General features: G+C 36.7%; 2 protein-coding genes and 2 non-coding genes across 5 annotated transcripts in view; 3 read left to right on the plus strand and 1 right to left on the minus strand.

The window, feature by feature from the left end:
* The window catches only part of LOC117789231 (glycine-rich cell wall structural protein 1.0), a 115,336-nt gene that overhangs the window by 57,803 nt on the left and 34,745 nt on the right, over positions 1-22,788 (plus strand). The window lies entirely within an intron of this gene.
* LOC117788498 lies at positions 14,858-16,933 on the plus strand. The gene is made up of 2 exons (XM_034627286.1): positions 14,858-16,508; positions 16,638-16,933. The coding sequence occupies exons 1-2, from the start codon at positions 14,858-14,860 to the stop codon at positions 16,814-16,816; spliced, it is 1,830 nt and encodes a 609-aa protein (XP_034483177.1). The 3' UTR covers positions 16,817-16,933.
* Positions 20,835-20,907, minus strand: Trnar-ucg. The gene has a single exon. It is a non-coding gene; the product is annotated as a tRNA-Arg (tRNA).
* On the plus strand, positions 21,685-21,758 carry Trnai-aau. Its single transcript has one exon. It is a non-coding gene; the product is annotated as a tRNA-Ile (tRNA).

Below are 22,788 nucleotides of genomic sequence, written 5' to 3' on the forward strand. Positions count from 1 at the left end.
TTAAGTTTCTTACACTTTTGATGCTGATAATGCATAAGAGGCAGGCAGTCACTTTGTCTGTTGTCAGCCAACTTGTTGTTGGCCACATATTTATGTTCTTAATTTCGAACAATGCAAGCGGCAAAAAGCAAACAATTTTCATTTGAATTGTTTGACTTCAAGGATGTGATAACATTGTTTATCAATTTGCAATTTTGAGCAACTTGTTGCAATTAATATAATTAAGAAATTGCTCAATCAAGTACAATAACTGCTTAATCTTTATATTCGATTTCAAAAATCAGGTAATAATAATCTGTTTTGTTGGTATTCAAAGATGGCGATTAACAAGCTAATTAGCTAAAGTGAAAGAGAAGAAATTCTTAAATAAAATTGTTAAGTATTGTTTATTTTTTACTTTAATATAGATTGAGAAGGATTAAAATTCATAAAAGTCCATAAAGATCAGAGTTTTTTCACCGAAACTTTATGTGACCAGATTACAAATGTTTTTCTGAATGTTCTGACCAGATTCAATGTTTTCAATGATCACCATTTATTTTTCTCTGCTATTTTGCTCTTCTTCTCAACTGTTATTCTTTTTCTTGCTCAAATTCACGCTGAATAATCTGAAAATATTCATGTTCTTCTAATTGTCTCGTAAATGCCATTCAATTAATAACAATCATTTCAAATTTGATTCTGCAAATGCTATAAATTTAATGACAAACAGTGTGACCAACTAAGTTTAGAGACTGTTTGTTGAGGTAAACACTCGCTGTAAGCGACAGGTTAATTATGTAGTCTATTTATTATGTAGTTGTTGTTGTTGCTGTTACAATTGTGTTGTTGTCTTAATTAGTATTCAAAGTGAATCGACGGCAATTCAAGACATTCCAAACAATAGTTTCTGGCATGCGAAAGGGCAACTTTGAGGCTGTCATGAAAACTTTCAACTAAATGTTGGTTATCGACAGTGCTGCCAACATTTGTAAAACCAAAATATTATTATTATTTTTTTTTTTTTGAGGCAAATAGCTAAATTGTTGTAGCCAGAATTTGACCTACGGACTGTTTAGTCGTACATATGATCATCTTATGTTTCTGATTTATTAATATTTATGTTTTAACTGAAATTTACACATTTTATTTTTCAAAAAATATTAATTTCTTGGTTTTATATTTTTTTTTTAATTTTTCATTAAATTGTTTTATAGTTGCTTATGGTTCTTAGAACAAAGTTAATAGGTAAATAATATGATGGTCACTATTTAATTTAAATTTTATTAAATTATTAATATAAATTTTTAATCTTTAATTATTGCTATTGGTTTAAAAAAAATAGCGAGATTTCAGGATAAAAAATCAGTTCTGGCAAAACTGTTTATCAGTGTTTTCTGTCTATTCTTCTCACTCAATCTATTTTTTTTTCTCTGTCTGTCTGTCTGTCTGCCATGTACAAATCACAATTAAAATGTCTTCTGGCGTTTGCCATAAAGTTGCAATCGCCATTTCTGATTGCCTTAAATGCTATATTCAGTAGTACGTGTAGGGACTGAAGGAGGAGGAAAGCGGAAAGAGGAAAGGACGAGAGTAGGGGGCCTCGTTTAAGAATAGAATGCTGCGCTTGTTACGTGTAACAAGTAAACTTGCCAGTCCCTATAGTGTGAGAGAGAGAGAGAGAGAGAGGGGGAGAGTGAGAGAGGGGGTGAGAGAAAAAGGAGACGAGCCCAAGGGGCGACTTCCGCAAGCCTTAACAACCACTGCGCCAACAACAACAACAATCCCAACTCCTACCCCTACACCCACTCTCTCTCACTTACCCCCTCCCTCCTCCCACCCCACCCTCCACTCGACACGTCGCTGACGCTCTCTGCAGCCCATAGACATGTCAGTTGATTTTTTATATATGGCTTTGCTTGTAGTTTCTTGTTTGGCTCCAAGACATGGGCGTAGGCCAAGAGGGGTGTGGTTTGACTGCTGAAGAAGCATGCGGTGGGTCAGGGGAGGGGGTTGTTATATGGCCAAGAAGTCGTTGTCGTCGTTGTGCCGTGTGCAGTGCAATTTTCATGTCTGCGACTTTAGATTTTCATTTTTTTTTCCTTCTCGATTTGTTCCTGTTGTTGTGAATGTGACGAGGGGTAGGAAAGGGAGAGGGGGGAGGGGGCGCGTTCATGTCTGTCTACACGCGATGTTTAACGTCTGGCGGCTGCTACTTAGGAGGCAAAATCCACTCCTCCCTGCCCCTTTGCCACATTGCCACTCACACGAGCAACAAACTAAAGTCAGACGGCCAGACGATAGACGATAGACGATAGGCAAATGCAAACATGTAACTTTTTCGGCAATCGCAACGGGATCGAAGTGAGGTGGAGGACCTTTGGGTATCCCTGGAGTTTGCCAGGCATTCAAACGGCCCTCGGGCGCTGCTTGCCACTTGCCACTTGCCCCCTTTTTCTTTCCTTCGACAAGCGGCACCACCAATCATTGCCGTAAATTGAGCTCATTGTGGCCTAACACCAAAATATTTCTCTAGTATATGTATTTATATATATAAATATATATTTATATATATGTATATATGTATTTGCGTTTGTGTGGTGGCAACTCCAGCTGCTGTGGCGTCTCCGATTGCGGGACAAGTCCTGTGTGAAGTCGTTAAATGCGGCAACGTAAAATAAATTGAGCCAAGTCATGTTTCGAGCATGAAATGCATTTTTATTGCACCATGCAACCAATGCATCCATGCAACATGCAGCAGGGCACTTGCAACACCACAATATGCCATCAACTACATACTATACATACACACACACACACATACAACCATTGAAATGCCTCCGATGATATTGACTGTTGCCTCTTTTTTCTGTCGGCCACATAAACTAAACAATTTCAATGTGGCTAAAACAAACTTATTGGCCTTTTTCCTCTGTTATCGATAAGCGTGCAATTGAAATTGATGTCAAGCGATATTCGTAAACATTTTTATGGGTATTTAAATTTAAATATCTGTTTGATTAAATTTTACCTTAACCAAGAAATTTGCATTTATCTCCTATTTCTAATTTTGAAGTGAATAATTAATGAATATTTAATAAATAGTTTGATAAAAATGTTATTTTATTTATCTTGCGTTGGGAAAAAGCTATATAAACTATATAATACATTGTCAAACGACAAACTCTTTAATTTAAAATCAATTTGCAAACAATCTTAAAAAAAATAAATTAAATAGAATATTTAGAAAGGCGTTTCGACGAAACCATCGTTATTTTTTTTCTAAAAATTTTAATTTATTTATTTAAATTTGTTTATATTAAAGATAACTAGTTAAACTAATTCTAAATCAAAAACATCGTTAAACTAACGAGCTAATTTTTAATTAATCTAAAATCAAGATTTATAAAGATACTAATTTATTTAAAAAGAAGCTTAACATTCTGGGCGCAAAAAGAAATCGGTTAATTCTATAATCATTTAGAACTATTAAGTTCTCGTGTGCTCAACTCGTTTAAACTAAAATTTAATATTTATACAATCTACAAGTACTCATGCGATATCTTTTATCTTCTTATCTCGTTGCAGGTGAGCTCCATTGAATATGCTATAAATATAAAAAGAAATCACAACCAAGTTGCTGTCTGAATCCCAGTCTGGACACTAATTGCCCTGGCCGTAATCCAGACAAAGTGTAGATGGAACCAACTGCTAACCGCTAACATCAAACTAGCCACGTTAACTCTATCTCCCTCTCTCTCTCTCTCTCATTGTCTCTCTGTCTCTCTTCTTCCGTGGGTGTGTGTGTGTGTGTGTGTTGGCTCAAAGTTTTGATGTTTTTGTTATTTTGTGTATGTTTTTAGTTCATAAATTTTAATGTAATATTTTCATGTTTTACAATTTGATGGCGCCAAAACGCTTACAACACCGAAAATTATGCCATAAAATTGCACAGCACTAATTAGGCCAACAAACATGGCCAACAAGCGACCAGACAAGCAACCAAACTAACCAGCCAACAAACCAAACAGCCAACGGGCCAAATGTAAGCAAAATGCGTTTTTAGAAATGTTTTTCCATCTCACTTACACTACCACCCCCCCTCTGTCTATAAGTCTCTCTCCCTTTCCCTTCTCTCTATTTCTTACTGTTGCCGTTGTCTTTACTCTATTGGCCTTCAATCGCCGCCTTCTTAACAGCCGCACATTTTTTGTGTAGCCATTTTAATACCCTGCAATCGCAATCATGCTTGGTATTATAACTTTAAAACAAAGTGTGTAACACCAAAAATAATTAGGAATTGATTACCATCAACTTTATATACGACATATAGATTTTTGATCAGGCTTAAGATACAGGTTTGTATATGCTCAAGCTATTTATTTATGTATTTAAATCTGTTTAAGACAGGGACAGTAACAGTTATGATTTTTAAAATAAAAATTATGAATAACAATATTTTGCTGATTTTTATAAAAAAGTTGAAAAATAACTATTAAATTCAATATTTATTTTAAAAATAAAAAATAATTATTAATTTAAATTTTTAATTTAAAAATTACAAATAATTATTGATTTCAATTTTTATTATAAAAATCTAGAATAAAAATTATTTATCAATTATTATTATAAAACATGAATGTAAATATCCTTTGAACCAAGTGACGTATTTCCAAAATCTAAAAATATTTATAATTTGTGACTGAATACTTTTCATATGATACATTACACGACCCTAAAGGACGTATATTAAGGATGTTTAAGGTATTGATATTTACACTGGATTTCTATTCTTCAATTTTTACAATAGAAATTGACAAATAATTTTTGTTTTGATTTTTATAATTGAAATGATTGAAATTAATTACTATTTTTAATTTTTTATAATAAAAATTGAAATTAATTACTATTTTTAATTTTTTATAATAAAAATCTAAAATAATATTTACTATTCAATTTTTTTATAAAAAATTTTACGTTGTCAATTTTTTTGAATTTTATATTAGCAAGTTAAAATAAACGAAAGCTTTAAATGTCCATGCAAATTTTATGATTGTACCTTTAATATATAGTATGGTTATTTTTATTTTCTATAAAAATATATATATATGGATTTTTTTCAAAACATTGCCTCATAATTTCATTGAAGCTAAGCTAATTTTAAAAATATATTCTCAAAATCAGCTAAAGAAAGAGTATTTAATCGTGGGCAATGCTAAGATAAATGATTCTTTGCTTTTTTCTTAATTTTGTTTCTCTCATTTTGCTTTTCTTGTTGGGCGCCATTTCAGTTGTAAGTGTAATCATCGCACTATGAAAGCCGCTTACAATAATTGCCTCGCGTTGTCCGACAGCGCATCCTGCCACTGTCCCCACCCCTCCCCAACTCCTACCCCCAATACTGCTCCCTTCTTTCTATTCTGGACAAGCATTGGGCGTTTTGGCTCTTGGAAATAACTAGATCAGCAACTGCTAGAGCTGTAGTTGGCCATATCTCTTTTATCTACTCTCACTTTCTATTTTTTTCTCCCTTTTTTTTTTTTGGTTTTGCCTCCTTTGGTTAATTCATTGAAAATGCAGCGTTTTGTGTCGATTTCCGGACAGAAGACAAGGAAGGAAATGGACAGGGAATGTAGACGCAATCATAAGTAGGTTGTGGGCCAGCTAAAATCTAGGGTCTTTACTTTACTTAAAATCCCTGCTTAGCACTCCACTTCCATGCAAATTGAAAGCAGTCATTAGAGAAGTTTTCACAGATTCAATTCGTGCTGCGGATAAAAAAAACTACTCCTTTTAACTACCTAATTCGATTAGTGGAAGCGCAAAAGTAACAGGTAAATGAAGTTAAAATTAGTTTATTAATCAGAACTATTAACTTGAGCTACGCTTAAGAATTAAGCTTATAATTTCTATTTGTTTCCCATTAATAAGCTCTACTGCGGTGGTTAGTTGAATTCTTAAGCTCAAACTCATGATAATTGGGTTAATGTGGTTTCACATTGCATAATAATTCTATATAAAAAGCTTAAGCTACTTTAATTTAAAGTAATTTTATTGAAGTATCCGAATAGCAGAGCATTTTGGATGTTAATTCCGTAAAAAATAAATCAATCTTATTGCAGGAGTATATACAAAATATATTTAACTTACACGTAGTATCAGTAGAACTGATACAGACCAGAGAACTGCAACGGGTATGAAATGTTCGATCATACTCAAACATTGACTCGAACCCGTTATGATTTTTTTGCTTTGGTTAAGCGACAGGAGCGGACCGTTCGAACTGAGCGCTCGGTTCGTTCGCTCAGTTCGAACACATTGCCAGTTTGTGTTCATGACCGTTTGTGTTTGTTTGTTTTTGTTCAACCACGAGCATTGACCGAACCGGCAGGCTGACTTGATTTGATGCTTACTCATTTTGTTCAAACGATCAGGTATGGGTATGGGTATGAGCAAGGGTAGCGGTTTTGGGTATCCAAATGGGTATGGGTATGGGTATGCGAATGAGTGTCGGCTTTTGGGTATGCAATCAGGTATGAGTATGGCCGTGCGCATGGTTGCCTGCGTTTGGTTATGCAGGCTTGCAAGCGAATACCTACGCGTATGTTTTTTTTTTGTACTCTTGTTAGTTAGTTGGTATTAAAATTATTATTGAATGGCAAAATAAATTTATGACAAAGAAATAATAATTGAAAATATATGAATTGCTTTATTTTGAAAATAATAAAAAAAAACGTGTTATTATTAATTAATATTATTTTTGCTTTTTTAAAATGAACTTATGCTTAAAGTATTTTACTGACTGCATTTTTTAAGTAAATTAAACGAAGGAAACTAATTATTATTAACTTATTTCTAGAAGTTAATTCTAAGGTTTATTTAAAATTATTGACGAAACTATAGTTGTAAATTTTATTTACCTAATCCTAAAAGTTATACTTATTCAAGCAAAAGTAAAATTTTATCTTTTCTTAGACCTGTACAATACATACTATTTCTTTCACATACACATTTTAGTGTAAAAGTAAACGCCGCGCGTGCTCGCTATTGCGCGCTCTGTCGCACTCTTGTTAAGCACAGGCACTCAAGCTCATACCCATACCCATACCTGATTGCATACCCAAACGCCGACACTCATTCGCATACCCATACCCATACCCATATAGATACCCAAAACCGACACATGTTTTCACACCCATACCCATACCTACCCAAGTTCGAAGCATACCCAAACCAAAACGTGGCTTTGGGTTTCGTCACAAACGAACCTCAATCCGGTTGAGTAGTTCGTAAACAAACAATCACGCTCGATACTCGATCGTAAACAGAGACGCGCGGAACCTGATCGAACACGTTGCGCCCGAGTGGTTGAGTTGATTTGGTTGAATTTTCTGCACACATGTTCGATCATACTCGAACATACCCAATGCAGCTCTCTGATACAGACATGAATTATGCATAGATGAGAAAATGTAGCATACTTTTCGGCGCTGTCTTTTCACATTTTCACAGAATATAACAATTTTGCATTATCTTAAATGGTTAAAATCTAAAAATCTTTTATATATTTCCCTGAAAGCTTTCGTTGATTAATTTGATTTTGTTTCGCTTTGTTGGTTGCTTAACTAAAACGTTAATAAATAATTTAATTTATGTAAGTATTTTAAGGCCCTCATAAATGTTATTCATGTGCTGTCTACTCCTCATTCTCTTCCTCTTCCTCTCTCTGTCTCTCACTCTCTCTGGGCTTTTGGTCAGTTTTCGGAAGCGAAATCTGGCAACAACAATCGTGAACACAATATTTATGCCTTTTGCTTTGTAGCCCTGTCAATGTTGTTGTTCCTGTCGTTGTCGTTGTTCTTGTTGTTGCTCTTGTTGTCATTGTTGTTTTGTGTCATAGTTATGATTGTTGTTGTGCCTAGACGAGGGTCGACATTGCGGCAACGCATTCAACTTTCATTTTGTTTGTTGTTCCCTCTTTTTTTTCGCCACAATCAAAATAAAAAAAAAACACCCAAAAAAAATATAAAAGTTGTAAAGTTAATAACTCTAGGAGAGCAGAGAACATATCCTGTAACTATTATAAATTAATTATATTTACACTATTTCAAATATATTATCATAAAATTCTAATTTAAATAAATTTTAAGCTTTTCTTAACTTTATTTAGTTAATCTACAATAATATTTTCAGCCATTTAAATGCTTCGTCGTGCAGTGCCTTTCGTTGCTACTAAGTACAGGGTGTTTATAACAAACTTTTGGCCATTTATGTCATTTCATATTTATTAAGCGGTCTCCGCATAATTGGCAACTCTCTACGTCTAGCTGACGACAACGGGAACCTTTCTCTCACCCCACCCATCTACCCTTTCTCTCAGTGTTTTTCCCTCTCTCACTTTATCCCTCTTTCACTTCCACTTCTCCCAGTCGGTTTGGGCCCAAAGTGCAGCGGTTAAAGCGACCGCCAGACCACACAGCTGGCACTTGAAAACCGTTAAGAGCACCACATGGGACGATGGTTTATTCGGTGGGTCGAAGGTTCATTCGGTGGATTCGGTGGATTCGGTTTATTCGGTGGGAGAGTATCATCAGTTTGCAGATTGTAATAAAAATTGAAAGGGGCGTGTTAAGTAGCGCATAAAATGATTGCACTTTAAAGTGCTTCCCCTTTTCACTCTGACCTCCCTTCTTCCCATCATTCGCCTTGTTTCCTGTTATTGTTATTGTCGTTGTTGTTTTTAATAAATAAATGCATTAAAGCGACCACCGGGCAGCGAAAACTCCGTTAATTGAGTTACCAGCGGCTTGTGCACTCAGCCAAAAACAAACTTGGTTAAAAGTGAAGCAAAAATTAAATGAAAATAAAGCACAATATAATGAAAATTAAAATAATGATGAAAATGTTATTGAAAATGATAATAACACTGCACATTTTACGCTTTATATAATTTATAAATATAATTAAGAAAAATATTAATGATTAATATTATAAAAGAAATGACTTTTATAATAAAAATGAAATTTAATCAGATATTTTATGTTTATTAATTTACATTTCCATTTGACTAAAGATAATACAAAGAAAAAACATGGGGACTCCGCTTATTTTAACAGTTTGTTTAAGATATCTTAAATAACAAATAACATTTTCATTTTTTTTAAAACTTGATTGTCGACCGATCGGTCCAATGACAGCAATATGATATAGTAGACCGATTTGAACCAAATTTTGTCAGGATTTACAAAACCAAATTAAATGCATATTCTATTAGTTTGGTTAAGATTCTCAAAAAACAAATAACTTTTTTATACTAAAACTTAATTTCCGAATGAGCGAATGATTTGAACCCAATTTGGTCAGGATATATAATACCATCCCAAATGCACACTCTATCAGTTTGGTTAAGAATATACATACATTCTGCCAAACACATTATACCCTTTTTTGAACATTTTTAAAGCCCACAGGGTATAATAATAAGAATATAGAAGAAAACAAGTGGGAAAGGCTATAGTCGAGATCCCGACCATAGGATACCTGTTACTTATTTCAATACATATAAAAGCACTTTGAAGAAATTATTACTTAATAAAAACGACTGCATACTTTTAGGTGATTGTTTTGAAATAATAACTTAATTAATAACTTTGGTTAGCTATTACTCCCGTTCTACTTGTCCGATCTTGCTGCTGTTAAGTGAGACAATAGATAATATTAATAGATAACGTTATTAACCATAAAAACTGTATTATCTTAAAAACTGTGGGTGTGATGGTTTTTCGCGATTTTCGGGGCGGAAGGTGGCGGAGATGCCTCCTTTTTGCTCCTCCTATAATTGGCAGCGAATTTTTATAGAGTTTCACTTGTTTTTTGCAGTGTAGGCCTGTCGGCTGTCACCGCTGCCAAGGCATGCCGAGGTATATTTTGGTTGAATGGGGTTGGATTCAGGTTGAGGTTGAAGTTGGAGTGGACACGCACATACTTGTAAGAGTGCTGCATATTGCATGGCATGCACTTGCAGAATATCACGCATACGTCATGTGGCACTCTCATGTGGTTGCTGCTGCTGCTGCTGCTGCTTCCTTTGCTCTTCCCTCGGACCTGCAGCCTCCACTTGTGGCAGCTGTCTGGTCGGGTTGCATCACTTTTGGCGCACTTGACTTTGACTTTGGCACATCAAAACCCATTTGGCAAACTGCAACGGCAACGGCAACGAGCTCGGCCAAAACTCCATAGACGTGAGCCCTGTTTTGTGGTTGCCCTCGTTATCCTTATCCCCGCCCCCTTGGCCTTCCCCACACTTCCTTTACCATTCCCTTTCCCTCTCTGTCGTCTGGTTGTGGTTGGCTCAAAGCACTCGTAGCATTTGCATATTTTATTGTGTTTTAATTAACTAAAATTCCACATTGATTCTGTTTGGCACGAATCGAGTTTGAAGTCCTGCACAGCTGAGACTTTCTCCCCTTGCCCGAGAGTCCTTCATCCTTCGTCCTTCGTCCTTGCGGCTAACCAGACACGCGTGTCGGACGTGTGTCAACTGTTGGTGTGGCAACTGTTGGTCAAATGAGTCTGTGGTCGACATACTCCAATTGTCCGGCCTCATTTTAAAACTCCTTAGTGCTAAAATTGTGACTACTATTATCTCTTATAAAATTATTCTACATATATAAATACCCATAATACAAATTTAATAGATTGCAATTGTTTAGTTTAATTAATTTCATAAAAAGTAGCTTATACAATGTCAACCAACGTGGCGAATGCAAGAGTTAGACTCTTGAAATATCATTTTGATTTATATTCAGTTAGGTTTTTCTAGCTTTCATAGTAATGCAAAAGCTCCCCCCTTTGGTATTTTAAATCTAAAATATTTTAAATCTCAAGTTTTCACTTTTAATCAACTTCTTATATCATAATAAGCATAAGACAACAATTTAAACTTGACTCTGGGACGTCAGATCAATTTCAAAAATTAATAAACTGAAACGATTTGTAAGCAGAATGTCATTTTAATCAAAGTTCGGCTTTTTTATTCATTCAGCATTTACAAATGGTTGTTTCGGGAATCAATGTTTGTTTCGTTGAGATTCCCTGATTACGGGGTATCTTCTAGTTCAATACATACACCTAGTACATTTCAGACTCCTCAAATCGGCCAACACTTGCTAAAAAAAAAACTATTTTCAACTTGGTGCAGGGTATCTGATAGCCTATCCAACACGCTAAAAATTCAATTCAGAGCTTCAGACACTTCAATGCCATATTTAAAGGATTCCTTCTTCGAACTGATTGAACATTTTAAGGAACACAAATTCTCTATAATTTTTCACAGGATATCTAGCTAGTCAGTCTGTTGGTCAATTAACCATATTAGCGGTTTATTCGAAACATTTAATTAAATAAATGTAAATGTAATTGTAAATGCACAATTTTTTTTATGGCATTTAGCAAAATAAAATCAAGTTAATTGTGAAAAGATAAAATCCAAAAAAAAAAAAAAGAAACGTTTAACAAATTGTTTGAAATTGGGACCAAATTGTGCTTTGGCTCGGAAATGCAATGGCAATCAAATAAATTGTCATGTAATGACAATTAGCGCTAATTGTTATTAAATAATTCACGCTATAATAACTGTATTTAAGTAATGTTTATACTATATACAATTACAACGAAATGCAATGTGTAATGTCAATTTTTCAATGTCAATATTCATTTGGCAATTTTGATGGCCTAAAAAGTTGTTGACCAAAACTGTAGTCGGGCCTTGTCTAAGGCAATAAATCTGCATTAAAACTCAATTTGCATATTTGCCGACTGTCAGAGAGGAGGAGACAGAGAGCGAGAGATAAAGAGTGTCTCTCAACTGGCCAAGAGAAGGAAACAAAGTCAAGCAGGAGGAGGATTTTTGTGTTGAAAAATTAAATGTCATTGCTAAGGCCATGGCTAAAAAGTTGTTAGCCATCCTTTAGAGCCCGCCTGTCAGTTGCCACTTGTTTCACTTAGCAGCCAGTTAATTTATCAGCAGCAAATTGTTAAATCCGACTACGACAACAACTTTTTTGGGACCAACAAAACAAACAAGCCAACAAATAAGTCAACTCAATGTTCTCTCTCGCTCTCTCTCTCTCTCGCTCTCTCTCTCTCTGCTGCAACTGTTGACATTTGAACAAATTAAATATTGACTTGTAAGCCAGCCACTTGACCAGTTTTCATGTTAGCCAGTTAGCTCATCTTGGCCAAGTAAGCAGACAGGAAGGGGAAACTCAAACGTGGCCAGTCTATCAAATTGGCTCAATACTTTTGAGCTGATAAATGCATTTTGATGGCTTTGTTGCCCTTGGGCCATAACAATTCTCAAATGGCTAAAGTGCCACATAAAAGCCACTCCACCTTCCCCTCCCCCTTCCTCCACCCACATCCCATTTAACCACCACCTCGCTCACTCTTCTCCACCTAACAAGTCACAGCTGCACGCAAATATTTGCCGCACTTTTTTATGGGATTCAGAAGCGAACAAAAATATCGAAAAGAAAAAGCGGAAAATCCGTTGCTTTTTTATGGGATTTGTTTGGCATTCGCTTTTCATAAATGTAACAGCAACTAAATATTTGATTTGATTTGATTTGATTTCATTTGATTTAAATTCACCAAAAGCGTTCGACGAACATCGAGCATTAAGTTGATTAAATGACGACTTTTATCATTTATCGATATCTAGCAAGGCTGCAAACCGGTTCTGAACCGAACCTCGAGAACTGGTTCGGTTCGGGTTTTTAAGCAGCTTGAACCGGATCATGAACTGCACCCTTGAAATTAATTACTTTGCGAACCCGAACCTAAACCGAACCGCTTTCTAAAAAAAAGGTTTGGTTCGAAAAAAAAAATTACATAAATTAGTTTAAATAGTAGAGAAAAATATAAAACAATAAAAATATTTTTTTGTATACAATTAAACCAAGGTTCGAACCCAAACCTTGGGTTCAGGTGGTGTATAAACCAATTCGCGAACCAAACCGATGTCTTGCTCTATGGTTTGAACCGCCAAACCAAACCTTTAACAAAATTTTGGAGGCTTGCAGCCTTGATATCTAGAATTAAAGATTTTAGAGATACCCTATAAATTACACTATATGGTAGGCTCACTAGTGTAGTCTAATGTTCTGTTGGCTAAACAACGAAGAAAAAGTAAAAACAACCTGATGGTATGCAAGTTTTGACTTTCGACGTTGAAAGTATGCAATACATTTCAGATCTATGACAACTAATTCAAAAAGACGTTAAGCATTTGTTGCGTGTCAAAAACTGGCTGTTATAAAACCCAATGCCAGGTTGCAGATCACTGTCAGCTGTTGCTCTTCGGCGATATACAACACTGGCTGAACTTTAGTCAGCTGTGTGCGTAAATTGCTGAAATGATAAAAAGTGTTGGTGTTAATTAGGTGCAATTAAAGTTGTTATTGTTTGTCAGGCACGAAGAAAAACTGTGGAAGCTACTCTCTGAGAGTACATGTAATGCGATTTTCAAAACTCGCAAATGCTCAAGAACAAAAAGAACACAGTCTCACATTAAGAAATCTCACTTTCTTGCAATACGGTAGTACAAAAAAAAGTATAGTATTGTAATATAAATTACCTACTAGCGATTATTTTCAAATTTGTATTTGAAACTTACAAAATAAAATTCATCGTATTTATTTAAAAAATTTCAAGTTTTAATGACATTTTTATTTTTATTTTAAACTAACAAAATAACAGGTTTTTTTATTTAAAAAAAATACATTAAATAAAAGTTATTTTTTTCGTAATTTTCGAATACAAATTTATATTTAATTGTATATTTCGAATAAAAATTGGAAATAAGAATAAAAAAAGATTTATATTTTATATACAGTAGATAAAAGTTTTTGGCTAATATCACTAAATACGTCTAAAATCGTCTAAAAGTCCATGTTGCTTTTGAAAATGTCCTTCCCATTGATTTTTTTAGTGAAAGTTTGAATTCATATCTCTAGTTTGCGGTCCTTGATTGTGACAGATGGCCCCTAACGTATCTGCTACAAATGCGATCGCGGCACCATCGAAGGTCCTAACGGTAATACAGAAACTGTTCCTTGATCCGATACCGACACCAGTCATAATTGGAGGCCAGAGTTTGCCCACTGGGACAGAGGTACTGAGAAACAAGATGGAGACGGACTTTATTCAGTACAGTCCCGTAGCTTGGGCAGATACGCTGCTGCCATATTCGCTGGTGGCAGGAACGGAGACTAGGACGATGTCAACCTTTCCCGCCATAGGAGTTGATGTCAACATGAGCATGGACAGTTTGGTTGCTCCATTGGAGCTGTCGCCATTCGGCAGGCAAATCAGGGTCTCTTAGATGCGGATATATTGCAGTCTGGAGCGATCCGCAACATAATCCCAGTGGCAGGACTGAAGGACCAGAGATCACTTGCCACAATAATGCAGTTGACAGACATATCAGCATCTGGATTGCTTGATGAGGCAGCCGTGCTCAGACTGTACATGTTGCAGACTATAACGTCTGAGCCGTGGAACATGGTCAGCAGTTCCAGCTTGACCTATGACATTGCCATTAACGCAAGACCAAAAAGAAGCACATGTGCCACCAAGTGGACGCCAGCAATCGATAGCAATGAGGAGCTATCGATTGGCACACAGACGGGCACATCCACTCTCTATTTAAGGACACTCGATGAATTTGCTGCACTACTGGCTGGCAACGCGAGCGAGGAAGTGAAGTTCATGGATAAGGATAAGAAGGCGATCGGCGTAGATGACATGGTATATCTTGTCATTCACCACTACGGCTTGGTGGAACCACTCAGTTCAGATCACATATGACTGCGATAACATGGTCGAGGAGAGGACTCCTGGCCAGAAACTATCCGTCGGTGCAATTCCGCGCGCAGCCATCGCATACATTCCCGGATCCTACACCCACATCTGCCTCGTTCTCATTGACTCCAGCTCAGCTGACTTTCCCTCCTCACAGGATTATAACGTACAGCCGGGCATATCGGCCAAACGTGCCGGGGAGCCTGAGTTCGCCAAGTACGCTATGGCCTATTTGGGCAGGACCAGAGTTGACCAAGGCACGCAGTACAAGCCGGAAGACTGTGTCCATGCAATGAACCACATGTGTGAGATGTTCATGACACGTCGGGAACTCAGAAGGCTGCACCTTAAAGCGTCCGTCTTGTGCACCAGCAGATATAATGGTTATGGCATTTACCCAGACCCGCAGAAGCCACCAAAGGCAGATGGTAAGGACGAAAAGGACCGTGATCACACAGAAGGAACGTACCAATTCAACTCGAAGTACGACCTCAAGATTGGAGACCATGTGCTACGTGACATTGGCGATTACAACGAAGACTCACAAAAGCACATAATGCTAAACAGACTGCACTGGAGAACTGATCCGCTTTGCTTCTTTTCCTACGGTGCAGTTAACGTGTCCAGGGATGCAACGCATGCTCCATCAATGTGGAAGTTGAGTGCGGACTGCATCCAATACCAGGCTACTGAGTCCCCGGCTCCAGTCCGGATCTTGCGCGCAGCAGGTGTGTACACACGGGATCCTGAAGCCGTTCGCCATGTGTTTATGAACTCACTTGATATGTTCAACACCACAGTGGCATATGGATCGCTGTTATTGGGTCTAACCAACTGGGCAGCCTGTGAGCTTGGAGTAACAATGTTTGAGCACAATCGACTGGGCAAACGACAAAGATGCATTGATGACAGCTATCGGCTGCTTTGGCCTGAGCTTACCCAGGGATTTGTGATCAAAACCCGGGTCAACTCCGACCGCATTGTGGATGACGCACTCGCCGCTTCGTGGCTCGGTATGTCAATGAACCTGGCCACATTGAAAAAGAACATAAAGGTGGACTGGTTCGACACCCACTACAGCTGGAACGTGCCCTGGTGGTATGTATCCGCTCTGGCCGAAAGATTTGGTCACAAATACACTATCGAAGCCCAACCAAATGTGGAGTACTTCGAAGATGAGAATGACAATATGATGGGATCGCTTATTGAGATGAAAACATCGAAGCAAACAGATCTCAGCATCTTAACCAGCAGCTGTGAGTACGAGAGACGTGTACGGAGGAATAGGCCATCATACTTTGAAATTCGGACACCCACTTCTAACGGCAAGGACGAAGCCATAAACTTTGTCAGCTGGAATGCGAACGCCTTTATCGATGCCACAAAGAACGAGTTGCGCTCAGGACTGTCTACTGAGCTGAAGAGTCTTGATGGCGTATGTGAGCTGAACGTAATCGTGTTCCCTAGCATGAGGAGTAAGTCCATGAAGACATGTCCACGTGCGTTCGTTGCAGACAACGGACGCGTGGATGCGAGGGATGAGTCCACGTACCCATGCATTGTAGGGGGCTTAAGGTATCCCGATTCCAAAATAAACTGTTTGCCTAATGGAGAGACGACCGTCATACAACCTCTGCTATCCGGATACTTGGTCGGAGCGTTAACAGGTGGGTTATCCGATAACAGGTGGTTTTTCCTGGCACGACTCTCGAAAATCCCAATCTAGATTCATTTGTGAATCAGAGCAATAACATTTAATAAAATGATGGGATGTTGTTCTTTTTTCTTGTATCCAGATGAGAAAAACGACAGCACTGAAGAGTTTCTTAACCACAACACAAACTGCAGCCGAGAAGAGCCTGAAATTGAACACATCGCTAATGAACAGGTACAAAGCACAGGGAAAACTGTTACTTTTAACGATGCGGTACAAGACACTCAATTCGCTGAATTTCGTTCGATGAATCGGGGGTGAGGTGCACGTAGCAAGCCAGATGTCCTAGTATATAGCATATATAATATCACATAAAATTTGAAATTCGTGTATAACATAAAATATATAATCACTAATAAAACAGCAACTTTTACACAAAATCCAAGTTAATTCATCAATGTTATATTTTTCTAAGTATATACCCTGATTCCATCGCTTTTCTATTAATGCGATGCTATTTTGTGAAAATCTTTACTATGAAAATGTACATTTTTTTATGCCTATTAACCTTTTATAGGCATAGGCAGACCCATATTGAGAACAGCTTTCTCAGAGGCAAATGTTCATGCTAGAAGTTGAAAATTCTTTTATCTGAAACCTTTAATTTCTTACCTACCTCAACTTCGTTTTACGATAAAAAAAAATATTTTATAGATTTTTTTTTATTTTCCGGAACAACTGCCGAATTTGGACGATTAGAGAGTTCTTCATCATTTGTGTTTGTACGACAACGTTTAATCTCATAGTTCCACCACAAACCGTTGTTTTTAACAGAGCAATCTCTGAATAACATTAATCAAGCAATTTTTTGGGTTAAAAAGTATTTTTCCGTAAAAAAAATTGTATTTTCAATGCAAGAAAATTTAGATTTTTTCATTGCTTGAAAAAATCAAAAGGGAACTTTTTTAAACTGACGGTTACTTGCATACTGATAATTCAATTAGGCTCATATTTGGCCACAGATCTTATAGAGGATGGAACTTTCGAAAAAAAAATATGGATTTTTTATTAGTGGCACCAATTATATGTTAGGCCCGGGACTTATTAAGTGATGTGTTATATAGCTTATATATAAGTCTAGAGAAAATAAAGTTTTTCTGTCTGTCGCATTCAATTTCAACATGGTCTTCATTCCTTAACCATTACTTAAGTCACATTTAAGTAATACAACAAAAAAACCTACACCTTTTTTTCGCGTTTTTTTGTATTGTGTTGAACACATTAAAACAGGGGTGTTAAAAAAACACTATAAAATACATGCGATAGCAAGGTGATTAGAAAATTTTATAAAGTTTGCTTTTGGACACCAATGCATCAAAATAAAGTTATTTTTCGTTACAGACAAGTAATTATTTTCTATTTACAGACTTTAATCTTTTAATAATCTCCAGTGAATTAAAACATACTTATAAGCAGTAAAAGTTAATTTCCCAAGGTGTGCTATATTCAAAAGAAACTCAATGCAATATTAATCAGCATAATTGTTACAGGGTATCAAACCAAAAAAACACATTCACAGCTGAAATTGCAACAAAATTTAATCAAAGAACAAAAATTAACTAAACAGTTTGTGAAATTTTAAGTAGAAATCTTAAACGCAACTCTAATGGCTTTTAAGAGTATTAAGAATTTCCCCCTATTTACGCCAGGAAAATACTCCACAAATTCTCTCTTTTAATGCTTGCAGCAAAAACGTGGATAGTTTCATTTTCCGCAGTTTCTGTTAAGCTTTACCTTATTGTATGCCTTTGTGCCCCATTTTCCTCTATTTCTCTTGTCTCTTCTCCGCTGTTCGGCCAACTATTGACAGCGGAAAATGATGAAATATTGAGGAAAACTGCGCTGTGATGATGATAATTTTTTGTGAATCTCATGTGCACATGGCATATTAAAGTGTCTGTCATCTAATTTCTTAGCAGAACCAACACACACATGGGTGTGTGGCGGTGTGTGTATGTGGGTGTATGTGTGGGTGCAGGAAAATGAGCATAAAACAAAGTTTATGTGCAACTTTTTGATTACAAATGCAAATTACAGCGTCTGCGTTGACTTTGACGTCGACTGAGGCAGAGGCAGAGGCAGAGGCAGCGACGTCTGCTTGTGATGTCGGCAGAAAAAAGCAAAGCAAACTTTTTGATATTGCAGCAAAATTGCGCCAATGTTTGTTTGTTTGCTGCGTGTGTGCGAGTGTGTGTGCTAGTGTGTGTGTGTGTGTGTGTGTGCCTGTAGTACGTCTGCCATTAAGTTGTGTGCTGTTTTGGCAGCAAGTTGACAAAACATTTCATTTGCAGCCAAAAATGCGTAATCATAATGCCAGCACACGAGACAGAGAGAAAGGGAGAGAAGAAAAGAGCGAGAGAGAGAGAGAAAGAAAGAGGGAGAGAGGGAAGAAAAGTGCCAGTCAGTGCGTGATAGAGTCAACTCACTTCAGTTTCTCCCCTCTCTCCCGTGACGTGTTTAATAGGCAGGTCTTGGGTTAATTTAAACTCAGTCGTCATAAAGTTGTGACTAGAATTCAGTTGAAGATTCCAAAAAGGCACAAGGATGGCAAAAGAGGTAGAGAAATATAAAGAGCGCGAAAGAGTTAGAGATAGAATGTACAGAAAGCGAATCCCGTGAAATCCTGTTGTAGATTTTAATTTGTATCCCGGACCGGTTTCAAGAGATATTAAACCAAAGGTATAGAATTAATCCCTTTTTCAGTATTATAACCAAAAATTATTTTATTTGTTCCATTTTATTCCAATTTTGCTTGATTTTTTATGTAATATAATACGAAAAGAGGAAAAATATGAACATTAACAATTTTGTTGTTATTTTATAAGCTAAAGCAAATTGAGTTTTAAATTAAAATTTACAAGAGCTAAAATAAATATTAGACATAAACAAATAAATATCAATAACTATTTTATTAAGTTCAATGATGTGACTTTCTGATTATCTTAAATGCACTATAAATAAGTTCAAAGTATAAAAGAATTGAAGATTTCTTAATTTAAAATCAGCGAAAGTCTCCCCAAAACAGTTGATTAACTTAATGAATAGACATACAGACTTTCTCGTATTTCTGTATATATATTTACGTAAATATATTAACAGTTAAATGACCAGCTATAAAGCCGCCATCTTTAAACTGTAACTGTAAACGCAGTGCAAGCAATTTAAGCATAATTTTCGCTTTATTTCTTTACGTTTTTACCATGGTCGCTCATAAATTGCCAACAGACAGCAAAGACAGAGACAGTAAAAGGGAGAGAGGAAGAGGTAAAGAGGTAGAGAATAATATCAGCAGTGACATTTAACATCCGGTTGAAATTGTTCAACGCATTTCCCGTTTGGGGAAAAACGCGAAGTCGCAGTTCTCGACCTGCAATTAAACGCTTATCGAAAAGTTCGGACACACAGCAAAAGAGAGAGAGAGAGAGAGAGAGAGAGAGAGAGAGAGAGAAAGAAAGAAAGCGGGAGCAAGACGGACAAAGTGCTGTCGTTGCTGCTGCATATAATTGGGGTTATATGTTACCTCCCCCTCAGCCCCCCGCCCCCCTCACACAACCCTCTTCAAGTTGCGTAGCAAAAGTTTTGTAAGGAAAAAAAGTGGAATATTGTAAGGAAAAGATGAGGATGAGGAAGAAGAAGCAGAAGCTTGTCCAGCTGCAGCAGTAGCTGCATATGCGGCATAGCTTAAGGAATTAATTAACACCTGTCTAGGAAAAACGCTTGTCAACCTAAACAGGTCCACAAAAAAGGAGACAACAAATCGACTAATTTTCATGGAAATTAATTGTCTGCTTGCAAAAAAAAATAAAATAAAATAAGAAGAAAGGAAAATGGGAAAAATGCTAAACGACAACTGACAAATTGAATAATGATGTTGATGCGACGTTGACAATTAACAAAAGAAAAGAGAAGAAAATGAAGTTGAAAAAGCAAAAAAGTATTATACTTTTACTCTAGCATAAAATAGTGAAAAATGTAAAAAAGAAATTAAAAAATTTAATGAAAAATTATAATACACTCAACAAAAGAAGTAGCTCAAAAAATGTAAAAAAGAAGATTAACTTTTTTCGACAGCCAACTTTATAATAAAAGTACAAAAATAAAGGTAGGGTCTTTTAAATGTAAAATATACATATGTAACGAATTTAACACTACAAAATGAAAACGTAATTTTTAAAAAAGGAAAATTTTCAGCTTAAAAAAATAAAATTAAAAATTATTTAAAATCCAAGCAATATAAAAAAAGTAATTTTAAAAAGTACAAAAAAGAATTTACATTTTTCGACCGTGACAGGACTCGAACCTGCAATCTTCGGATCCGAAGTCCGACGCCTTATCCATTAGGCCACACGGTCGCTTGGAAATCGAGGCGCCAGAAGCCAAACAAATCAGATGCGACGCTCGACGCTCGAATGACGCAATGTTGGACGTCGACTGCGGCGCTGACGTTGGCGCTGACGTGGCCAAAGCCGAGGCGAGGCTAATGGCACAAGCATACATAAATAAAGCATAAGGGAATGGGAGATTAGTAATTGGAGTATGGGGAATAGCAAATGCATGTGTATATGTGTGTGTGTGTGTGTGTGTGTGCAAAACAAAGCGTTGTGCTAATTAAGCGACGCTCTAATGAACAGACATATTTCCTCACTTCGCTCCGCAGGTAGCAAAAACACACACACAGGGAGAGGTACACACTTGCACACGTCTGCACAACAAAAGCGGAACACGTTGCACACACAATGAGAAGCGAAGATAGAATAAGTGAGAGGGGAGCTACTGAAATGAGAATGTCAAGGAAATGTGCAAAATGAGTTGTAAAGTCGTCGCATCGCATCTTACCTGCATTTCCTATTGTTGTACCCCAACAACAACAGGAACAACAACAGCAACAACAACAACGAGCACTCTTGTGATTGTTATTGCTGGCAATGCTGCTGCTTCCGGTGCGCATTTAATTAGCAAAAGCTTTAAAGTTTAAACACACGGAACATACTGAGCAGAAGCTTTAAGCAAAAAGCTTTTGCTGTGATCGCGTTCAGCGCCTGTCAAACTGTAGCAAATTCTATTTTTAGCACAATGAGAACATTTGGCAATCGAATTGTGTTTGCTGCGTAGCCGTCGATTTTCAACACGGCCCATTAGCTCAGTTGGTTAGAGCGTCGTGCTAATAACGCGAAGGTCGCGGGTTCGATCCCCTCATGGGCCACAAAAATAATTTTTTTTTTTTAATTTTTAAATTATTTTTGAATTAAAAATTAATTAATTATAATTTTTCATGAAGTTAATGTCTATATTTAATAAATAAATTTAAGTAAAGTGTTCTAAAAAGAAATCAAAAATAATCTGTGAGACGTAGTAAAATGTTTCTTTAATTTTAGTTGCATTGATTATACTCGTATATATTAATTAATATACATAGTTTAATGTCAAGTCGTAATTCTTAGCTTTAATTTATATCTCTCACCATTTACATTTAGATGTCATTACATTTATGGCCTACTCGGCTGCTTTTTGACTAAAGTAACCGTTGCCACGCCTACACTGAGTGGTGGGCGTTGAGGCAGACGAATAACGTTGATAAGTTGCGCAATTATTGCGCTTGGCTGGCAACGTCGGCGTCGGCGTCTCAGTTGACGTCGCATTCGATTTTCCACAATTGAATTCAATTTCATTCACAATAAAATTTCGTTGGCAACATCATTATTTGCAAGCATTATCAACATCATTATCATCAGGCAACGACCGGACTCAAACTTGACTCAATTCAATTCAATTCAATTCAATTCATTCGATTCATGGCTAACAATTTGCAGGCGCCAACTCAAAATAATATCAGAGAGGATGATGAGAAGGGGAGAGAATTTATAGGGAGGAAAAGGTTGAAGTTGCTGCCTAGGTCAGAGGTCGCTGTCTGGGTCTTGTAAATGTTTTCATTTTCGTTCATTTTCTGCGCCGCCTTTTTGGCAAACATTCAAAACTAACTAGCTCCCAAATAAAAAGCGTTCGACGGCAGGAGGAAAAGTAGTAAGGAAAAACTGCGGAAAAACACGATAATGTGCATCAAATGAGCTGTGCGCACATTTCGCAGGCGTCGCATTGGCTATTGAACTTTATTAGCCTTGTACCAAAGCGTTCTTTTTTTTGGCAGTGATTTGACTCGTTACCCGTTACCAGCTACTCGTTACCCGCTTCAGAAACTTTTGAGCCTTGTTCCAAAAGGTTCCGTTTTTGGCACA

This window comes from Drosophila innubila, chromosome X (assembly GCF_004354385.1).
Source record: "Drosophila innubila isolate TH190305 chromosome X, UK_Dinn_1.0, whole genome shotgun sequence".
Taxonomy (NCBI): Eukaryota; Metazoa; Arthropoda; class Insecta; order Diptera; family Drosophilidae; genus Drosophila; species Drosophila innubila.